This window comes from Podarcis liolepis (genome assembly GCF_965112155.1).
Source record: "Podarcis liolepis genome assembly, chromosome: 2".
NCBI lineage: Eukaryota > Metazoa > Chordata > Lepidosauria > Squamata > Lacertidae > Podarcis > Podarcis liolepis.
This window is the reverse complement of record NC_139555.1, coordinates 89,518,116-89,538,489: the sequence shown is the minus strand read 5'-3', so window position 1 is coordinate 89,538,489 and position 20,374 is coordinate 89,518,116. Positions and strand designations below refer to the sequence as shown.

The window sequence follows — 20,374 nt, the reverse complement described above, 5'->3', positions numbered from 1 at the left end:
GGGCAGAATGCTGCAGCACGATTGCTGACAGGAGTGAGGCCCTGTCAGCATGTAATACCTGTGGTCAGAGATCTGCACTGGCTACTGATTTGCAAGTTCAAGGTGTTACTATTAGTATGTAAAGCCCTTAATAACTTCGGAGCAGTTTACCTATGAGATCACCTTACCCTACATGTGCCCACTCAACTGCTTCAATCGGTGGAATTGGCACGACTACAGGTATCCCCTAATACCCATTCCATACTCAATCATTTAGAGTGGCGGCGCCTACACTTTGGAACTGCCTGCCTAGTGAGATCAAGCAGGCACCTTCAGTGTACCTTTCTTTGGTGCCTGATAAAAACAAGCCTACCCAGATGCTTGGGAAGTTGAGGTTAATTTAAATCTGTTTTAGTATTTTAACTTCTGTATGTATTTTAACTTCTGTATGTTTAAAAGTTATTCAAGCCTCTTCGCCACAGCAAGGCAGTGATCCCATAGACTGCAAGATCAAACCTCTCCATTCTTAAGGAAATCAGCCCTGAGTGCACACTGGAAGGACAGATTGTGAAGCTGAGGCTCCAATACTTTGGCCACCTCATGAGATGAGAAGACTCCCTGGAAAAGACCCTGATGTTGGGAAAGATGGAGGGCACAAGGAGAAGGGGATGACAGAGGACGAGATGGTTGGATAGTGTTCTCAAAGCTACCAGCATGAGTTTGACCAAACTGCAGGAGGCAGTGGAAGACAGAAGTGCCTGGCATGCTCTGGTCCATGGGGGTCACGAAGAATTGGACACGACTAAACGATTAAACAACAACAACAACAACAACATGTTTAAAAGTAGGGTTGTGTTTTTCTTTCTCTTGATTTTACTGTTTTATCTTTTGTAAACTGCTTTGAGGTTTTGTTTTTTTAAAACAATCAAGCGGTGTATAATTTTTATGAAATAAATCAAATATTGCCTCAGAAAAAGAATTTGACAGGAAACCAGGGTGGGGAGAGACACAAATAGGATGGAACTGAGACAAGTCATGGTAGAAGATATTCAGGAAAAGGTGGCTCTCCCACTCACCCCCCTTGCATGACATCCCCTTGAAAAGTCAATCCAGAGAGTTGGGAGACCATCTTGAATGGGATGACAGGACCTCTCAAAGAAGGTGCTTCTGCTCTATTTTTTTTGTCCACCTTTCCCCATGCAGTTCTCCATGCTTCAGTCCACCCTATTCAGGAATTCTCCCCCATCCTTCGGAGAGACCTTGGTGGAGCACTGGGGGAGGGCAGCCGGGGGGGGACTTTGGGGGAGGGCACATGGCAGGATGGACACCTTCCACAGATGTTTTTCTGGCTCAAATGCCAAAATATTTGGCTCATTTTCAAGTCCACTGGTCAAGTTTCCAGTTAGCCGAGTGATGAAGAAAAGTATAGGTGACAACTTTTAAGACACAAAAAACAATTATTTTACACCACACTTACTTCTCTGATGAATCGGAACATCTCCCAGCAATCTCCAAATCCCTTATGATGTCTGAACTTGAGCTGAAAAGTAAAACAAAATTTAACCTTAATGAGCAGTGTAGTACTTTTTAGATATTCCAATCGAGTAGGCAAAGAAGCCAAGCTACAAACAGAAAGAAAGATGAAAACAATGATTATATCAGAATGTGGATCCAGTATCAACAAAATGATCACAAACCGAGCTACTGTCCTAAGGCACTTTCAGTTTCTTCCAGATTTGCAGATCTATTTGCACTCTGCATACAAGCCATTGAGTTACAGAGTGTTGGACAAGGACTGCGAAGATCAGAGTACAAATCCATGTTCAGCCATGAAACTCACTGGGTGATCTTGGGCCAACAATTATTTTCAAGCATAACCTACGGTACAGGATTGGTTTGAGGATAACATGGAGCACGTGTTGCGAGGAGAGATGAAAACCATGTATGCTGCTTTGAGTTCCTTGGCGAAAGTGCAGGGCATGAATAAATTCCACCTCCACCCTTCCTTTCCCATTAGTCACCCAAATGCATTGGGGAGTGGGATCTCCGATCTCTTCTAATAAACTTGAAATTTTGGGGTTCATATATTCACAGCTGCCAATGCAGATGCATTCAGATGAGGATTGTTCAGCAACTGAACAATCCACGATGGAGTGAAGATTCCAGAAGATGCATTCTCCTAGGAGACCTAGAGTTTAATAGGTCCTGGGCCAACACATAGTCAGCTTGCCCAAAAGAGGTAGCTTCAGAACTGGTAAGAGTCTCCCCAAGCTCTATATTTGGCTCCAATACCCAACTGCTGTTCAATAGGCAAGGTTAGCCAGGCATCTTTTTCAGAAGGCATGGTTTCTTACAATGCAGAAAATGAACACCTGGTTAGAAACTGAAGATTGGTCCCATCTGACAGAAGTCATGCAGAGTTTGCTGGATGATGCACAAGCGAAAAAACTATCCAACATTCAGAGCAAACTATGTTTCGTAATTCCAACAGTTGAAGCTTTTGGCCCACAGTCACATGGGAATTTATCCTAGGGCGCTTCCTTGGCTGTTGGTTGGGTGGAGGTGCTGGTGAGTGCAACTTTTGGAAAGGGCAGCCAAAAATTGTACATCCCTTAAGAAAAGTATGGATTCACTTCAGACATGCACACTGAACTAAAATAGCCAAAGATTGTGGTATTAACATTTATACCATTACATAGGCTTAGTAAAAGTGTAAAAACAAACAAACCACACAACCCCAAACCAAACCATGTGAAGGGGAAAAGGAGACATCTACATACAATACCCTAAAAGGTTTTTTTGCTCAGCATGTCTCCCCTGCATCATTTGTATAACCTAATGGAAATATGTAAGCATACCACAGTTAGTTGGTGCAAATATTAAAAATTAAAATTATTAATAATTTCAAACACAAAAGAGGAGAAATGGGCAACTCCTCATTTAGGAATCAGTGTGATATCAAATCTAGAGCTGTTGCAATGCAATTCATAAGGGGGGAAATCTAGCTTCCATGTGGAGCAAAAGGTATGCAAAGATCCTTGGCAGCATCCACAATTTCCAAATTTGAACGGCATCCATCTAAAGCATTCATATAAAGCTGGGTGGGCTTATAAACTGAGCTTCAGAAACCTAAAATGGTAGGCAAAAGCTTCCAAGCAAGCACTCAGAATGAAACGCTCCATTCCCCTTTTTCTTTGGCGTGCATATCTAATAATTAATTTGCCTTTAAAAATAAACACAGCTAAAATTTACAAAGCTTTTGAGAATATGTAATATGTTCCAGAAAATCCTACAAACTGGCAACATATTCATATGGACATTTGCAATAGAATATCTAAAACTGCATGAAAACTTTAATTTATCATTTGTCCAGGTGGGGATACAGGAGTATCATACACAGGTGCAGAAATGGACTGTGCCTTTCTCATGGCATTCTGCCTGCAGCAATATACTTTTAAATCTAACTATCCAAGCAGAAGAAAGAGCTAAGTTGCCTCTTCTCATCCAACTCTTCCTGCTCTGACACAGCAGGCCACTGTGACAGAATCCACAACAATGGCCAGAGAAAAAAATGTATCACTTTTAAAAACTGATGTTAAATTTTTGAGTCCTCAGGTGTGGAGACTGATATTAGGAATAAGTTGCATACTTTTGCTAGAAGACCAGCAATTTCGCATATGACTTCTTTAAGAACCCTTGGGTGGATGCCATTCAGACTGTGCGATTTGTCAGTTTTAATGTATAGTAGGCCTAGAACTTGTCACCACTATTTGTCTCAGTTTCTCAGACTCCCTTACTGCACAAGTTAGTTCAGGCACAGGGATCTGTCCATTATTTTCCACTGTGAATACAGATGCAAATAATCAATTCAGTTCCTTACTCCTCCTTTGGAACGTCTTTAGACTCCCGTATCGTTCAAAGGTCCAACGGCTTCCCAAGCCTATTAATGCATTGTATGTTGTTGGCCTTTATATATTTAACAATGTGCTCCTCAAACTGTTAGCATCTGTTATTGACTGCTTGATTTTTCCATATGTAAAAAGCAATGCATATGTTTAAGTTAAGCGCCCATGTTTCAGTGTAGCATAACAAATCATAGTAGCTAAGACTAGAATTATGTTCAAATAAATAAGCTGCATATTTACAGTGACAACTCACTCATGGAACATAGGGGAAATGAATTGGATTGGTACTGTCCAATAAATTCAAAAGTTAATCTGGAGCTGGTTAAGCAACAGAGGAAGCTATTGCATTCTTGAAAGAATGCTTAATTTGCCATGCCCTCAAACTCCCATCACAAGGGAGCATACATAAAACAAAGGGCAGGAGATAATAGCTGTTCCTATCTCAGCTCCACACAAATAGGTTACTTAAGGTCTTCGTGTATTTCTGGCAGACCGACTGAAGCAGAAATGAAAAATGTGGGTTGCTATAAAAGTTCAGTTAAAAGTGATGGAACTGGATGGCCCCATCGGGTGGGTAACTGCAAATACTTTCAGGTGCCTTATTCAGGTGTGTTTTGCAAGCTATTCAGCTAGAGGACAACTGAGAGACAGTCCTGCTGACAAGATGGGACTAGAAAGCATATTGGTCTGGGTCGGTATAGACTAAGATCCTTCCAAATTTATGCATTAAGGTGAATAGGTAAAACTTCAAGTTTACAAAGGTTTGATAAAGAGAGTAGATTAACTTCCTATCTGCCCATCCATGTTGGAAAGGTACAGACCATTCTGGAGTGGGTTATGGAATGAGATTAAGGAATTCATTGCATACGGTTATTGTCATAAACTCCCCCTACGTTTCCATCACATGGGGCTGGAAAGGAATTCTAGTCTGGGCTACATGCCCTCCGGACTTGTTTTGTAATATCACTGTGCACACCCAACTCTCACATTTTGTTGCCATTTAGGATGGGAGCGCTACAAATCCAACCCCGACTCCAATTTCAGAAATAAAAATGCCCAAAAGCTGTGCCATCCAACCACCTGTGTCATTCAGTGCAGCATGCCTGGATGCATTCAATAAACAGCATGCTTTTTTGATGGCTGTGCCTCTTGAGAATATGTTTGTGACTAGAATCGGTTCCAGCTGACTAATGCCTGGAAAGCCAGAGTGATGCAGTCGTTCGTTTAGCTTACATCTTTGGGTTGATTCACTCATTGCAAAGGGAAAAGGTTTACCGGTCCTCCTTGCTGCATCAAAAGTCTGCCTACGTTTGTAAAATCATAAGCCCAAATCAGAGTCATTCCCTGTAAAATATCCGAAGGTAACTGGGCAACTGTGGCTTAAGATGTGCATGAGAGAGGTCAGCAAAGATGGGACTGATGTGCCAGATTTGCAGCAAGGACAGATGTGCTTTCACTCTGCTGCATACATAGGCTGGATTAGTCCCCAAACAACATCCAAACTGAGTTACTCATGGGTTTGGGCAGGAGACACCCACCTCACAAAGCTCCCTAAGAGACTCTAGGTCAGTGTTTCCCAACCTTTTTTGGGCAAAGGCACACTTGTTTGATGAAAAAAATCTCGAGGAACACCACCATTACAGCCCCGTGACGTCAGCGCGCAGCGTCACGCCGGGAGGGACGCACGAAAGTGTAAGTTTCAATTATTTTCCCTCCCCTCCTGTGTAAAGGGGAATGCACTCTGCTAAGTAAAGGCACTTGCCACAGCAGCGTCAACGTCACAGCACCCACCGGCACCCAAGAGAGAAGGGGTCTCAGCAGCCCTTTTGCCAGGAAGAGGAGCAAGAACGAGAGGAGGAGGAGGAAGAGGAAGAGAGTCCCCCCCCAAAAAACATTCTCCTTTTGATCTTCCTTATTTGCAATTCCTCATTGCAAAACAGCGGCTGATATACAGCTGATTTTTTTGTTATTACAGTCCCCACCCCCTCACCTAGAAAAACACCACCTGTCTATTATTATTATTATTATTATTATTATTATTATTATTATTATTATTATTATTATTATCATTATTATTCCCCGCCACTCTGGGAGGCTGAAGCCCTTTAAGGCTTCCTTCTGTCCACTCTCTGTGAATTACCTGCCCGGAGCGGGTTTGGGGGGGGGCGCTGCTGCCGGTGTCCTCCCCGTCGAGTCTCGCCTTGCCCGGCGCGTGGCGGCCGCCCTTTCCCACACTCTGCCGGCTGCGCTGCCAAGCCCCGCGGCTCGGCCTGTCAGCGTTACCGGGCTCGGCGAGTGGTAATTCCCGAAGAAAGCCGGCGGCGCTTGAAGAGCTGGCAAGCCCCCATTTGCATGTCTGTTTTCCGCAGCCCTTGGAGAGGATTAAGTTCCCTCCTTCCTGCCGGGGAACCTCCAAGCTTTGGGGGGGGGGGGAGGAGGCAGCAAAGCGAGGCAGGAAGGAGAGCGCGGCTTGGCTCCTCGCCGCCGCCGCCCCGCCTCTCGCCGCCGGACTCGCCCGCCTCCCTCCAGGCAACATCTTGCGGCACACCAGGCAACATCTCGCGGCACACTAGTGTGCCGCGGAACAGTGGTTGGGAAACACTGCTCTAGGTATGTCACCAAATCTCAGTCTTGATGTATGTCTCTGCCTGTCCCTGATTTAACCCTTCATGTGTTCAGGATAATGCCTGAACGAGGCTAGGGAGAAATCTAGTTCGGAATTTGTTTATCCTGGAAGTTAACAACTTTTTAAGCCTTGGAAGTTTTTGACATGTGTAGAATTCACCGCCATAAAACTGGGAATAACACCAATAACAGATAATAGTAATTTAGGTGCTACAAACTCCAGGTCCTTTCCAAAAGAAAGAAGAACGAACATTTATTCTTCAAGGACATGCTTTTAGAAACAATGGTCACAGCCAAGACACACTGCGGTTCCCTCTTTCAACAGAAAGTCAAGCAAAAATGGGTTTGAGATAAAAATACCTTTTTGCTGCCCTCTCTCTTCTCCCTTCAGAATGAAGTTTCTTAGGGCTTTGCCTCTGACCTTGGCTGGCAGCAACCTATATAGATAAATCTGTCTAATAGCCCTGCTGACACATAGAGACAGCTTGTAATTTATGAGAATCTGGATTAACTTGTTCATAAATGACCCGGAGTAAGGTGTGTGGTGGCAAAGTTTGCTAATGAAACAAAATTGTTCAGGGTCATTAAAACAAAAAGATTGCGAAGAAACTCCTCCAAACTGATTAAATGGGTGTTCAAATGGCAAATACAATTGAATGTAAACAAGTGTTAAGCAATGCATGTTGGGGCAAAAAAGAATCTTATTTTCAGTTTAATGCTCACAGAGTCTGAACTGGTGGTGACACACCAGGAATATGACCTTGGGGATAGGTCAGTAGAGTTATTGACCCAGCGTATGGCAGCTGTGAAAAAGGCATATTCTATACCAGGGACCATTAAGAAAGGAATTGAAAATAAAACTGCTGATATCATAATGCCTTTATAAAAATCTGTGGTGTGACCGCATTTGGAATAGTATGATTCTGGTCACCTTGCCTCAAAAATATATTGTAGAGTTAGAAAAGGTCCGGAAAAGAGCAACCAAAATGATCAAGGGTATGGAGCCTATGAGAAAGGTTAAAGCATTTCGGACATTTTTTTTAGTTTAGAGAAAAGATGAGCCAAGAGGTAAATCTTGTAAATTTGTAAAATTATGCATGGCTTGGAGAAAAGTTTTCTCCTGCTCACCAGAACATGTGACATCCAACTAAGATGCGGGAAGATATCAGACAGTAGGACAGGTAGAGCCAGTGTGGTGTAGTGGTTAAGAGCGGTAGTCTCGTAATCTGGGGAACCGGGTTCGCGTCTCCGCTCCTCCGCATGCAGTTGCTGGGTGACCTTGGGCTAGTCACACTTCTTTGAAGTCTCTCAGCCCCACTCACCTCACAGAGTGTTTGTTGTGGGGGAGGAAGGGAAAGGAGAATGTTAGCCGCTTTGAGACTCCTTAAAGGGAGTGAAAGACGGGATATCAAATCCAAACTCTTCTTCTTCTTCTTCACACGGTGTTTGGTTGGAACTTGCTCCCACCAGAGGCAGCGATGGCCGCCATCTTTAATAGAGGATTAGACAAATTAATGAAGAGCAAAGCCATGAATGGCTACTAGACACAACAGCTATGTTCCACCTCCACTGTCAGAGGCAGTATGCCTATGAAGACCAGATGCTGGGAATGGCAGGTGGGCAGAGTGCTGTTGCGTCCATGTTCTGCTTGAGGGCTTCTTCCCACAGGTATCTGTTTGTTCACTGTGAGAACAGGATGTTTGACTGCTTCAGCAGGCTCTTCCTATCTTCTTCTATTCACAAGATAAAGGTTTTCTTAAAAAAACCACTTCCACCTGATTATCTCAGGCATGACTAAGACTGCAAAATTAATCGGAGTACAGCTGGAAATTTTCACATGGATTCTTTTAAAACCGAAATGGCAAGCGTTAACAACCTGTATCCTGAAGTGAAGACCTGAAGCAGGTAGATAAGATAAATGAGCCATGATTTTTGACAACGGGAACAAGGATACAGTTTAGGAGGCAATTTATTAACAGCTAGGGTTTTGGTTTTTTTAAAATGAAAGGCTGGTTTAAATAACCAGCTACTTTTAAAAACTAGCTTTTAAAAATATTTAATTATCTATCCACTATATACTTCTAATCATGTGTATGTGTGTATATATATAATATTGTGTGTGTGTGTGTTTTCTCTCACACACAAACACCTCTCTAAAAAAATTATAAATCTATGTCCTATATTGGAAATACAATTGCCTATTTTGCCTTGTCAGCAGATACAGTAGATGTAATTTTGACCTCAACTGCAGAAACCTAGATTAAATATCACATTCATCACTTAAAAACAGATTATTTAAGACATTCCAGCCCCATCTATATGATAGCTATGAAAAAGATGCCTTTTTTTACACTACTAATTAAAGTTATTTTCTGTCAGATACCTTCTATCAATCAAAGCATTATCTCTCCCATACATTTCATTTCCTAGAATTGTTTCAACTCTCAATAAATATCTTCTATATTTAAAAAATGCTAGGTGATTCAAAGTTAATCAAATACACGAAGAACACATAACTGTCTTTGCTATCTAATACTTCATGAAAGTTTTAACATTCTATAAAAAGAATCCTGGGATTTGAACAATTTTCAGCTTCTCACATGTCAGAAAGTGATAGTACCCAATTTTCAATTAAGTTAGGAAGCCTGAGGAATCTATCATTACCAACTTTTTTGAAATCTTATTTCCAATTATACTTCTCTTACAAAAAAACAATATTTTAAACAGCAAGCCTAGGTAGAGCGTACTTGATATTTTAAAGCAGCAGATTTTTATGACTGGCTGTAGCAACGTCTCTCAGCAAGACAAAGGAAGGATTTCAACATTGTGCTCTTCTGAGTGTTCCATCAGGACAAGCACTTGAGCTAGTGCATTGGGTTAACTGAACCAGGGCCCAATGATGTTGACCGGCCACCAAAAATTGCTACCAAACACAAGATCCTAAAAACAGCCTACTCAGTTCTGCCAAGAGTGGCTAAAGTCACCCTCTCCCTTCTTGATTACCCTTCACCCCAGGGCACTATTTTCCTCAGTTCTCCCTCACCTTCAGTATTATTATAATTAATAAGATAAATCAACTGTGGTTTAGTGTTGCACCCACATGCATTCAATGTGGCACTGGAGTGCTCACCAAAAAAGCACTTTCTCGAGAGCAGCCAACATTTATTTATATATTTTATTTTTTATTTTTTTAAATTTTTATTAAGAAAAAATACACAGATTACAGTATACTACAAGTACCACAAGTACAAACATACAGAAAAAACAAGTTCCCTCAAAAAGGAACAAGCCTCCCTCAGGCTACAGAATCGTCCCGTCAGGAGGACAAGAAATGAAGAAAAAAGACAAAAAAATTAAAATTAAAAAGGGAAAAAAAGAAAAATAAAAAGGAAAAGAGAAAACAAAGAAACCACAAGTACAAATACAGTTAACAGAGCTTCCGTCCAGCCCGGTCTTGGAGTTACCAATTCCCATATTACCACTGCAGTTCTAATAAAACAAATGTACATCGATGATTTCAGCTATCGTCTACTGATAAATTATTTATTCCCTGGGTGTTTTCAAAATAAATTAAAAATTTATTCCATTCGTCTTTAAGTTTACTTGAGTTGTGTTGTCTTATTTTTTGTGTTAATCTCGCTAGTTCAATGTATTGGTATAGCTTCAATTGCCACTCTCCTATAGCAGGTAAGTCAGAGGTTTTCCATTTTTGTGCTATTTGGATCCTCGCCGCAGCCATGGCATATTGAAAAAAAGTTTGATCTATTTTCTTTACTTCTTTACCAATCAGCCCTAAAAGAAACAACTCGGGGGTTTTGGGGATGTTATACTTCAAGATTTTTTTCATTTCGTCATGAATTTGCGTCCAAAATTCTTTTATTACATCACAGGTCCACCAAATATGGAAGAAGGTCCCAACCTTATCTCTACATCTCCAACAGGTGTTGTCAACAGATTTATACATTTTTCCTAGCTTTGCTGGGGTCAGGTACCAACGATAAACCATTTTCTCTAGATTTTCCCGCAAAGCTATGCAAGCTGTAAATTTTACTCCTTTCGTCCAAAGTATTTGCCATTTATTATAATCTATGTTATGACCGATGTCTTTCTCCCATTTTACCATAACCCCTTTCACCCGATCTTCGTTAGTGTCCCATTCCAATAATTGTTTATACATTTTTGAGAGGGATTTATTATTACTTTCCAGGATTTCTACCTGGAACCACGATTTTTTTTCATTCATGCCCAATCTCTTATGCTCACCCCATAAGGCGTAAATCTGGTGGAAGTGGAACCAGTCTTTTATTTTATCTTTCAGTACCTCATAGGGCTTCACCCTCCATCCTGTTTCTGTCTTTTCTAGGATATCCTCATACGTGCATTTTTCATCTGCCATATTTATTTTTTTTATTTTAATAATATTTGTTGGGGAGAGCCACCATGGGGTACCTTTCTCAATCAGTTTTTTATACCTCTTCCACACTTCCAATAATGGGCCTCTGATAATATGGTTAGAAAATCCTCTGTGGACCTCCCCTTTATCTTGCCACAGGTAGGCATGCCACCCGAATCTTATATTAAAGCCCTCCAAATCTAAGAGGTCTGAGTTTCTGAGGGTGGCCCACTCCTTTATCCAGCAGATACAAGCTGCTTCATAGTATAACCTAATATTTGGGACCGCAAATCCGCACCTTTCTCTCGAGTCTGTTAGATATTTCAACTTTACTCTGGCCCTCTTTCCCTGCCAAATAAACTTGGTCAGGGTTCTTTGCCAGTTCTTAAAGAGGGAGGTGCCTTTAATTATCGGGATATTCTGAAAGAGGAATAATAATTTCGGGAGGATGCACATCTTAATGGCTGCCATCCTCCCTGTCCAAGAGAGTTTTAATCTATGCCAGGTATCTAAGTCCTTTTTAATATCCTGCCACACCTTGCTGTAATTGTCCTCAACCAAGTTTATATTTTTAGGTGAGAGCCAGATTCCCAGATATTTGACTTTATTCACAGCTTTAATACCAATCTTTCCTTCCAAATGAGTTTTCTCCTGCTCAGTCATGTTCTTTGTTAGGACTTTTGTTTTCTTCCTATTTAATCTAAAACCGGACAGCCTACCAAAGTCTTCCAAGAGTTCAACCACTCTGCTTGCACTATCCACTGGGTTCTCCACAGACAGGACCAGGTCATCAGCATAGGCTTTAAGCTTAAATTCTTTATTCCCAATTTTTATCCCCCTCACATTCTCTGCCTCCCTTATTCTATTTGCAATAACTTCTAAAACCATTATAAATAACAGGGGGGACAGAGGGCAGCCCTGCCTTGTACCCCTCTTAATCTTAAATGGTTTCGTCAGATTATCATTTATAATCAACCTGGCCTGTTGTTCTGAGTATATTGCCCTGATGCCTTTCAGATAAGGGCCTTCAATGCCTGCTTTTCCCAGGCATTGTAATAAGAATTCCCATGAAACATTGTCGAAGGCCTTTTCGGCGTCTATAAAGATTAGTGCAGCCGGGACATCTATTCTCATATCTAGGTATTCAATGATGTTTAATATGTGGCGGACATTTTCTTTCTGGTGTCTGTTTGGTAGAAAGCCCACTTGGTCTTTGTGTATATACTTCGTTAAAAGCTTCTTAAGTCTACTGGCCATAATGTCAGCAAAAATCTTATAATCGTTGTTAAGCAAAGAAATTGGTCTGTAATTTTTTATATCTGTTTTTTCTTTTTCTGTTTTGGGGATCAGAGTTATGTAAGCCTCCTTCCACGAGGCTGGGATCTTCCCCCCCTGAAAGATATTATTGATCACATCTTTTAGGACCGGGGCTAGATGTTCTTCTAATGTTTTATAATATTTTGCGGACAGACCATCCGGCCCGGGGGCTTTCCCGGTCTTCATTCTACTAATGGCCTCCTTGATCTCATTTACTGTGATCTCCTTATTCAGTTGTATTCTATCCTCTTCTAATATGTATTTCTTTTCGTTTTGTTCCAAATAATTCTTGATCTCTACACTGTTTTCCCCTCCTTTTTCATATAGCTTTTCAAAGAATTGGGTAAACCTATTTTCTATTTCCTCTGGGTCTTCTATGATGTTATCCTCCAATATTATTTTGTTTATCATGTTTTGTTTCTTTCTTTTTCTTAACTGCCAGGCGAGTAACTTCCCCATTTTATTTGCCGACTCAAAATACCTTTGCTTTGTAAATTTAATTTTCCACTCTATCTCTTGATTTAATATTGCTGAGTATTGAGATTGTAACACCTTAGAGGCTCGGTTAGCAGCTTCATCTGTTGGGTTTTTAATTAATTTTTTCTCACAATTTCTCAATTGAGAGAGGATCTCCTCTTTCTTACACTCCCTTACCTTTCTCCTATAATTATTTTGTTGTATTAAGAGACCCCTCAGGACCGCCTTACTGGCGTCCCAGACTACATCTATGGGGGTTTCTTTGTTCAGGTTTAAATTTAAGTATTCTTTTAGGGTGCCTTTAATTCTCTCCCTCACCTCTTCACTGTCAAATAAATTCTCGCACATCCTCCATCTGTATTGTCCCTTCACTTCACTTTTTATCTCCATATCTAGAGCACAATGATCTGATAATGTCCTAGGGTGGATCTTACAATTCTTAACTCTCATGGAGAGTGCTCTTGTCACCCAGATCTGATCTATTCTACCCCAGCTCTGATGGGGTTCTGAATAATGAGTAAACTGTTTAGAGGTGGGGTTTTGGTGTCTCCAAATATCAATTAGGTCTAAGTTTTCTTCCATATCTCTAAATGATTTCGGCAATTTTCCCCTGTTCAATTTTCCCTTCTCTGTGCATTTATTTATATATTTTAAAGCATTTATATACCACTTAATATTTTCAAAATCTCTAAGCAGTATACAATAGAAAAACAACCAGCATCACTGAAAACAAGATGCATCCTAAAACCAATAAAACAGCAAGATAAAAACATAGATACAGATCCAAAAATCTCTGGGGGAGATTTTTAGTACTAGTCACTACTCCCCCCCCCCAATTAAATAGACTCCATGTTGATGTTGATGTGATTCTCGAATGTTTTTTTTAAAAAAACCATCTCACAAATCCACAGTTTTTGGCAAAGAACTGTGAGGTGAGCAGTCAAGAAGTTCAGTCTCCTTTGGTCATGCTAAAAAGTTCGCTCTGAAACTGTCCACAGAGTTTAAGAATTTATGCAATTCAGTGTCTTGGCAGATGTTTATGGGGAATCACAGTAATCCTGGTAAATAAAATGCATCCGAGAAGAGCTAATGAAGTTTATAACTGAGTTCTTAGCTTACTACATAATGTCTTAATTTGTGAGAGGGTGAGAGGCTTGCATGACTGCTTGAAACGGTAATTCCGTACGCAAACCCGTATCTGAAGAAGTGTGCATGCACACGAAAGCTTATACCCAGAACAAACTTAGTTCGTCTCTAAGGTGCTACTGGACTATTTTTTAATTTTTAATTTCCATTTCACCTGGTTAATATTTTCAACCAATTTTATTTGGTCCACAGCACCGGTCTTCAGTCAAAGCAAAACTTAAAATGAGGCACAAACTTTCAGCACCAAATGACCTAATAGCAAGACTATTTTCTCTATAGGAAGCACTAATGGTGCAATGCTATGCCTCTGTGAACTCCATTATACCCATTAACAAGTAACGATTGCAAGCTTTTAAAACTAAGCCACTGAATACCCAATCCACAAATTATTATTATTATTACTATTAAGAATGAAAAGAGCAAAATGTTTTGCAAGACAAACATATGCCATCAGGATGAGCTTTGCTGCTTTGCTTTCTGGGAGTTCTAGAAATTCTGCAAGAAATACTGCAAGTATGCAAGCTCCTCTTCACCCAAATAACCAGCGATAAATATTCTGACAAGAATGACTAGCTTCTTATCAATGAGAATAGTGCGGTCAGCTTAGAGTTAGACACTTTCAGTTAAATCCTTGGCCATCTGTCAGGCATTTAGCTGTGATTCCTGCAATGCAGGGGGTTAGACTAGATTACTCTTGGGATCCTGTCCAACTCTAGAGTTCTGTAATTCCACTTGAACCTCTGTTTTGTACTATATTCTTGCATTTTCAGGATTTTCAAGCCCATTAAATGTATTTCTAAGAACTACTGGTTTTCCTACTATGCCAATTGGAGGTTTAAGTGACCAAGACATTACACAAAAACATAACTGCACAATGAACACCTCTAGCAGCCCTCCTCGCACGCGGCACGTCAAAACAGAAATTCCCAAGACCCTGTATAGTCTCCACAACAATGCCTAAGAGTGGTTTTTTTTATACTTAAAAGCCTTAAAAGTACTGATGTTTCAGGATTTAAATATAATATTCCAACTCTAAATATTCTCACCCGGCAGAGCTATAAAGACCCTAAATGGCACTTTTTATGTCGGCTGCTGCTGAGGTGGTCCTGTTGCTTGTCTGCCGAAAAAGGCAGCTGACACCACTCTCAAGTGCATCACTGTGCTTGGATTTTTGTCACTGCATTTGGCTGACCCCACAAACATCTCTCCACCCCACCAGCTGTAACACGTCCCTTGGCAGGGCGAGGCAAGCAAATTTAATATTGCAAAACTTCTGCTAGTAAAATGCCTTGCTAACATGCTCAATGCTGTCAACAACTCCCTGTTTTTACTTAATAGGACCACTTCTGCCTAACCAGACAGGGGATAAAAAACCATGTTTTTCTTATATAGAAACAATTGGATTAATACATTATATATAGAGGGGGGGGGGGATTTTGGGTTAGATCCAAAGTGCATCTGCAGCCCTTGATCATAAAAGGTTTATTTTACACTTGAAACTAGAGGTTTGCAAGAGAAATGCAAAACAAGTGCAAAGGTGGTGTTCTGCTTGCTCTAAAGCAGGGTTTCCAAAACTTGGGTCTCCAAATGTTTTTGGACTACAATTTCCATCAGGTCAGGGATGATGGGAATTGTAAGCCAAAAACAGCCGGGGACCCCAGGCTTAGGAAACACTGCTTTAAACCTTGTGCAGCAGAAACAAGGAGGTGACGTGGGAACAAGAGGAGAAAACCTTAAGATGCACTAAATTACAATTTATTCAGTTAATCTTAGCCGGATAAATGACAAAATTGTATGCAAAAGTTGTGCAATCGTTTACATGTTCAGAAGGATGAGAATGGTGATAGAACTGACATACAGCACCATATCTACTTCTGCACTAACTCTTGTTAAGTATTTGTGAAAAGGCACTAGCGGCTACTTTCCTTCAGTTCATGATTATTTCAACCCAACATCTGAGTGTGTGTGTAGATTTTTTTAAATGAATGGGTGGAATCCAACTGGTGCACTATCTCACGGAAGGGATTGAAATCCATCAGAGGCATCGATACGATAATCTTTACTGCCATTGTCCCATACAGAACAACAAAATTGAAAAAATCTACATCAGACATTCAAAACCCAACAAGCCTGCTATCTCAGCTATCCCAGCCTGGTTAGCCCCCTAAAAACTCTGATACCCCATAATTAAATACAATATACTCCCATAGAGACTACCTTACACCGCGTTTAAAACCAAGAGACAAAACTAAGAGACAAGAGGAAAGGCATTTTTTGCTAAATTTGCCTTTCAACTTGTCACCTGCTATGCCACCTTCCAGCCTGTTCTACAGGGCCCTCCAACTCTTTGAATCAGTTTTTTGGTGGGAGCTGCAAGGAAGAGGGAGAAATTCAAAATCACCTTCCCTCATCTTCCATTAGCAGGTGCCTCTGCTACCATGAACATAGGGGAGCCACCCTACATTCCACCCTGTCTTATTCCTTTTAAAATAAAACTGGAAAAATATCCCTAGATATTTCAAGCAAAGGCAAAGGGACCCGTGACTATTAGGTCCAGTCGTGACCGCCTCTGGGGTTGCAGCGCTCATCTCGCTTTATTGGCCGAGGGAGCCGGCGTACAGCTTCCAGCTCATGTGGCCAGCATGACTAAGCCACTTCCGGCGAATCAGAGTAGCGCATGGAAACGTCGTTTACCTTCCCGCCGGAGTGGTATCTATTTATCTACTTGCACTCTGACGTGCTTTCAGGGACTAAAGGGACATAGAGACCACTCAGTGCTTATCACTCTGAGATTGAAAGCCACCTTGAAGATAGGACAGCTAGGCACATGGGATATGCAAAGAACAGGAATAAGCAGCTGTTCCATCTTCTTCACTTGACTAACACCCCAGAGCTGCCTAATCCTATTTTTAAACAGTTTACACCTGAGAGAGACTTTTCCCTCCCAAATGGCCAGTAAAATCAAGCGGTGGTAATTGTTGTGAAGTTTGAGATTTCATATCTCTTCCCCTTCTTCTTCAACCTACAGATTGCTCATTAAGCAAAAGGAACAAAGATTTGCACATTACTTCCAACGTGGTTTAAAGGAATTACTTCAAAAGATCCGATAAATATTTCATTTTGTGTTCCAAACCTGTTAAAACTAATTTTGTACAGCGGGGTATCTGAAAGATGTTTAAAATTATTTGAGATCAGAAGCAGAGGTGGGTAATAAGGGGGGGTGACCTTTAAATCTACATAATACAACAGTTCATTTTAAATTAATGCTGAGCCAACATGGTAAGCAGCTGTCTTACAAGTAACAAGTGATGTGGAGCAAACACAGCAAAGGAAGGGTTTCTACCAAAGGGGTACATTAAGTGACCCCCCCCCCACCCTACATAACAATAACAACACAGTCATACCTTGGGTTGAAGTAGCTTCGGGATGAGTATTTTTGGGTTGCGCTCCATGGCGACCCAGAAGTAACGGAGCACGTTACGTCCGGGTTTCGCCACTCACACAGACGGTCAAAATGATGTCACGCGCATGCGCTGAGCGGTGAATCGCAACCCGCGCATGTGCAGACACAGGTTGTGTTCGCTTCAGGATGAGAACAGGGCTCCGGAACAGATCCCGTTCACATCCAGAGGTACTACTGTAATACACTGTGATGTAGAACCATATACACAATATACATTGTATATACAGTGGTACCTCGGGTTACATACGCTTCAGGTTACAGACTCCGCTAACCCAGAAATAGTGCTTCAGGTTAAGAACTTTGCTTCAGGATGAGAACAGAAATTGTGCTCCGGCGGCGCGGCAGCAGCAGGAGGCCCCATTAGCTAAAGTGATGCTTCAGGTTAAGAACAGTTTCAGGTTAAGTACGGACCTCTGGAACAAATTAAGTACTTAACCCGAGGTACCACTGTATTACATCCAATATAAAAATTACATTGGACCATTACAATCAGATGGTCTGCATCACGTTTTGGAGTTGGTAAGTGAATGACAAAGAAGAGAAGAGACTTAGTAAGACCAGCTCCTCCAGATGCAAAATAAAACCTGGAACTCAAGTCTGAGGCTTGGCACAGCTGCAAACACAGCTGCAACACAGAATCCCTTGTGGTGTGAGAAATCACAGAAAAGCCTGCGTGTTGTTATTCAGAGGATCTCTCAGAATGACTGACAGAGAAAATGCAAAGATGGAGCAAGTTGCTTCATTTTTCCCCTTTGGAAAATTTTGCTTATACAAACTGCCCTGCTAGAAAACTCACTGATGTCCGTTGGTTACAATACTAAGATTTGGCTGCTTTTACTTAGGCTGGCAAGTTAGAACAAATTTCTAACTGAAATTTGCACCAAGGGACCTGGCAGCCAATATCAAAAGCCCCAACCCGACCCGACCCCCCCAAAAAACCTTGCCCCAGTCATTTAGGTTTTTACTGGCCCAACTAGAGCAAGGGAATGCTACCCCCTGAGGATGCAATGCAAGGTTTCCCTGGTGTCTCTCTCACCTTTAAAACCCCTCACACTTCCTGCTTGTTACAATGCAGTCCTTTCACCAAAAAGACTTGGACACAGAAATACAAAATACCAAAGAAAAAGAAAGAGGCATTCAGGATTGATAAGAATGAAAGTCCTGAAATGTTTTGCAATACAGATTTGTCACAGAGACAGAGGTCTAAAACCATTTGTATGCATATGTTTAGATTCTGACCACACTTATTCTGCATTTGTGTCTTTTGGTTTCTTGATTCCCAGAAAATGTGTTTAGAACAGGATTAGAGGCAATGTTTGTGAATTATCTTTGTAGAAGGACATGTGGCTTAAATTTGATGAAAAAGCAGAAAGAAAGAAAGAAAGAAAGAAAGAAAGAAAGAAAGAGGAAGGAAGGAAGGAAGGAAAGAAGGAAGGAAGGAAGGAAGGAAGGAAGGAAGGAAGGAAGGAAGAAAGGGAGGGTCAAAAGCTTGGAAAGCTCTTTCAGAAAGAAAATGTGTGGCCAACAGCTCTGCAATGCCACCAAAGGCCTAGAAAACTTACATGGCTATAAGCAACAGTAACCATTCTGAATAAGAAGCAGCACCATTTTAAATTCTAGTGTATTTATTTTTGTATGGAGCATAGAGTGGCACATGTATTTTAGAATAAAAACAAATTATTGCTAATTGAGTAGTTGCACTATTGAAGACAATATAGGTACAATACAAAAATAAGGTACCTATGCACTTAGATCATGGAATGTAACGTTATGAAGCAGTATTTTAATGATTAATTCATCCTTCCTACTCAAAGTACCATTTTCAACCACTATTTCATTGCCCCAATCAGTTTTGAAATTAAGATAGTATTTATCTGCAGAACATCTCCATGGTCATGGAAACCAGGAAGGGTTCCAAACTGAAATCACCATGACGTATAGATTATAAAGGATTGCAAACTGATTGCACAATTAGGTTAGAAGTAAAACAGCAACCACACTAATAATAAACAGCACTTTTTAAAGAGAGTCTGGGCAGGTTGTGTTTGAAACAGTTTACTTTTAGGGGGGAAACTTACAAAGCCAAGTGTCTATTGCCATTTTCTGCTGTTTGATAACACTAAATAAAGTATGAATCAATTTTGAATCTGAGAAAGAAATACTGGAACCCAATCTTTTCAGAGCAAAAAGACTGCCACTAAGCATTTAATACTGAACAAAACCTCAGGATCAAATAAAACTACTGGGTATAGCAGGCTGTGAAAATAAAGGTTTATAATCAGCATCCAACATAAGAAGCACACTAAGTTGTAAACTCCCGGTATGTTGTGAGAAATTAAAGGCTTATGTGAGGCCCAAATGTTTCTTTATTTGCACCCCACCTTTCTTCAGTTGTGGAACTCATGAGAACCAGTGTGGAATAGAGGTTAGAATACTAGAATAAGTCCAGGGTTCAAATCATCACTTGGTTATGAAGCTCACTTGGCCAGTCAGAGCCAGTATGGTGTAGTGGTTAAGAGCGGTAGTCTCGTAATCTGGTGAACCGGGTTTGTGTCCCCGCTCCTCCACACGCAGCTGCTGGGTGACCTTGGGCCAGTCACACTTCTCTGAAGTCTCTCAGCCCCACTCACCTCACAGAGTGTTTGTTGTGGGGGAGGAAGGGAAAGGAGAATGTTAGCTGCTTTGAGACTCTTTCGGATAGTGATAAAGCGGGATATCAAATCCAAACTCTTCTTCTTCTTCACTCTCAGGCTGACCTACCTCACAGGGTTGTTGTGAGGATAAAATGGGGAGAACTATGTACACCACCTTGAGGTAAAGGTGGGATTTAAATGTAATAAACAAACGAACAACAAGTAAGAAGCTTTATATGGCGTTCCCAGGCAGACTTGGATCCCGGCACTCACCAGAGCTAAACCTGCTTAGCTTTAGTAAAGTATCTAACTACCCACCTTCAGAGGCTGCACATTTTATATTTGTATGGTTCACTGCCATAGGTTTGCCTCTTTCTAAACCAGGTAACCCTCTTTGCTAGCTGCTCACTTGTTTACTTTTCAAAACAGCAGCCTG

The 20,374-nt window shown here is 41.0% G+C and overlaps 1 protein-coding gene across 2 annotated transcripts in view; it reads right to left on the bottom strand.

The window, feature by feature from the left end:
- RAD18 (RAD18 E3 ubiquitin protein ligase) overlaps positions 1-20,374 on the bottom strand; it is a 109,379-nt gene that overhangs the window by 25,665 nt on the left and 63,340 nt on the right. The window contains exon 12 of one of the 2 annotated variants that reach the window (XM_083492731.1): positions 1,457-1,519. The exons of the other annotated variant lie outside the window; for it this stretch is intronic. Coding sequence (XP_083348857.1) covers positions 1,457-1,519 — 63 coding nt within the window. The remainder of the gene's footprint in view (positions 1-1,456; positions 1,520-20,374) is intronic. 2 annotated transcript variants of the gene reach the window in all.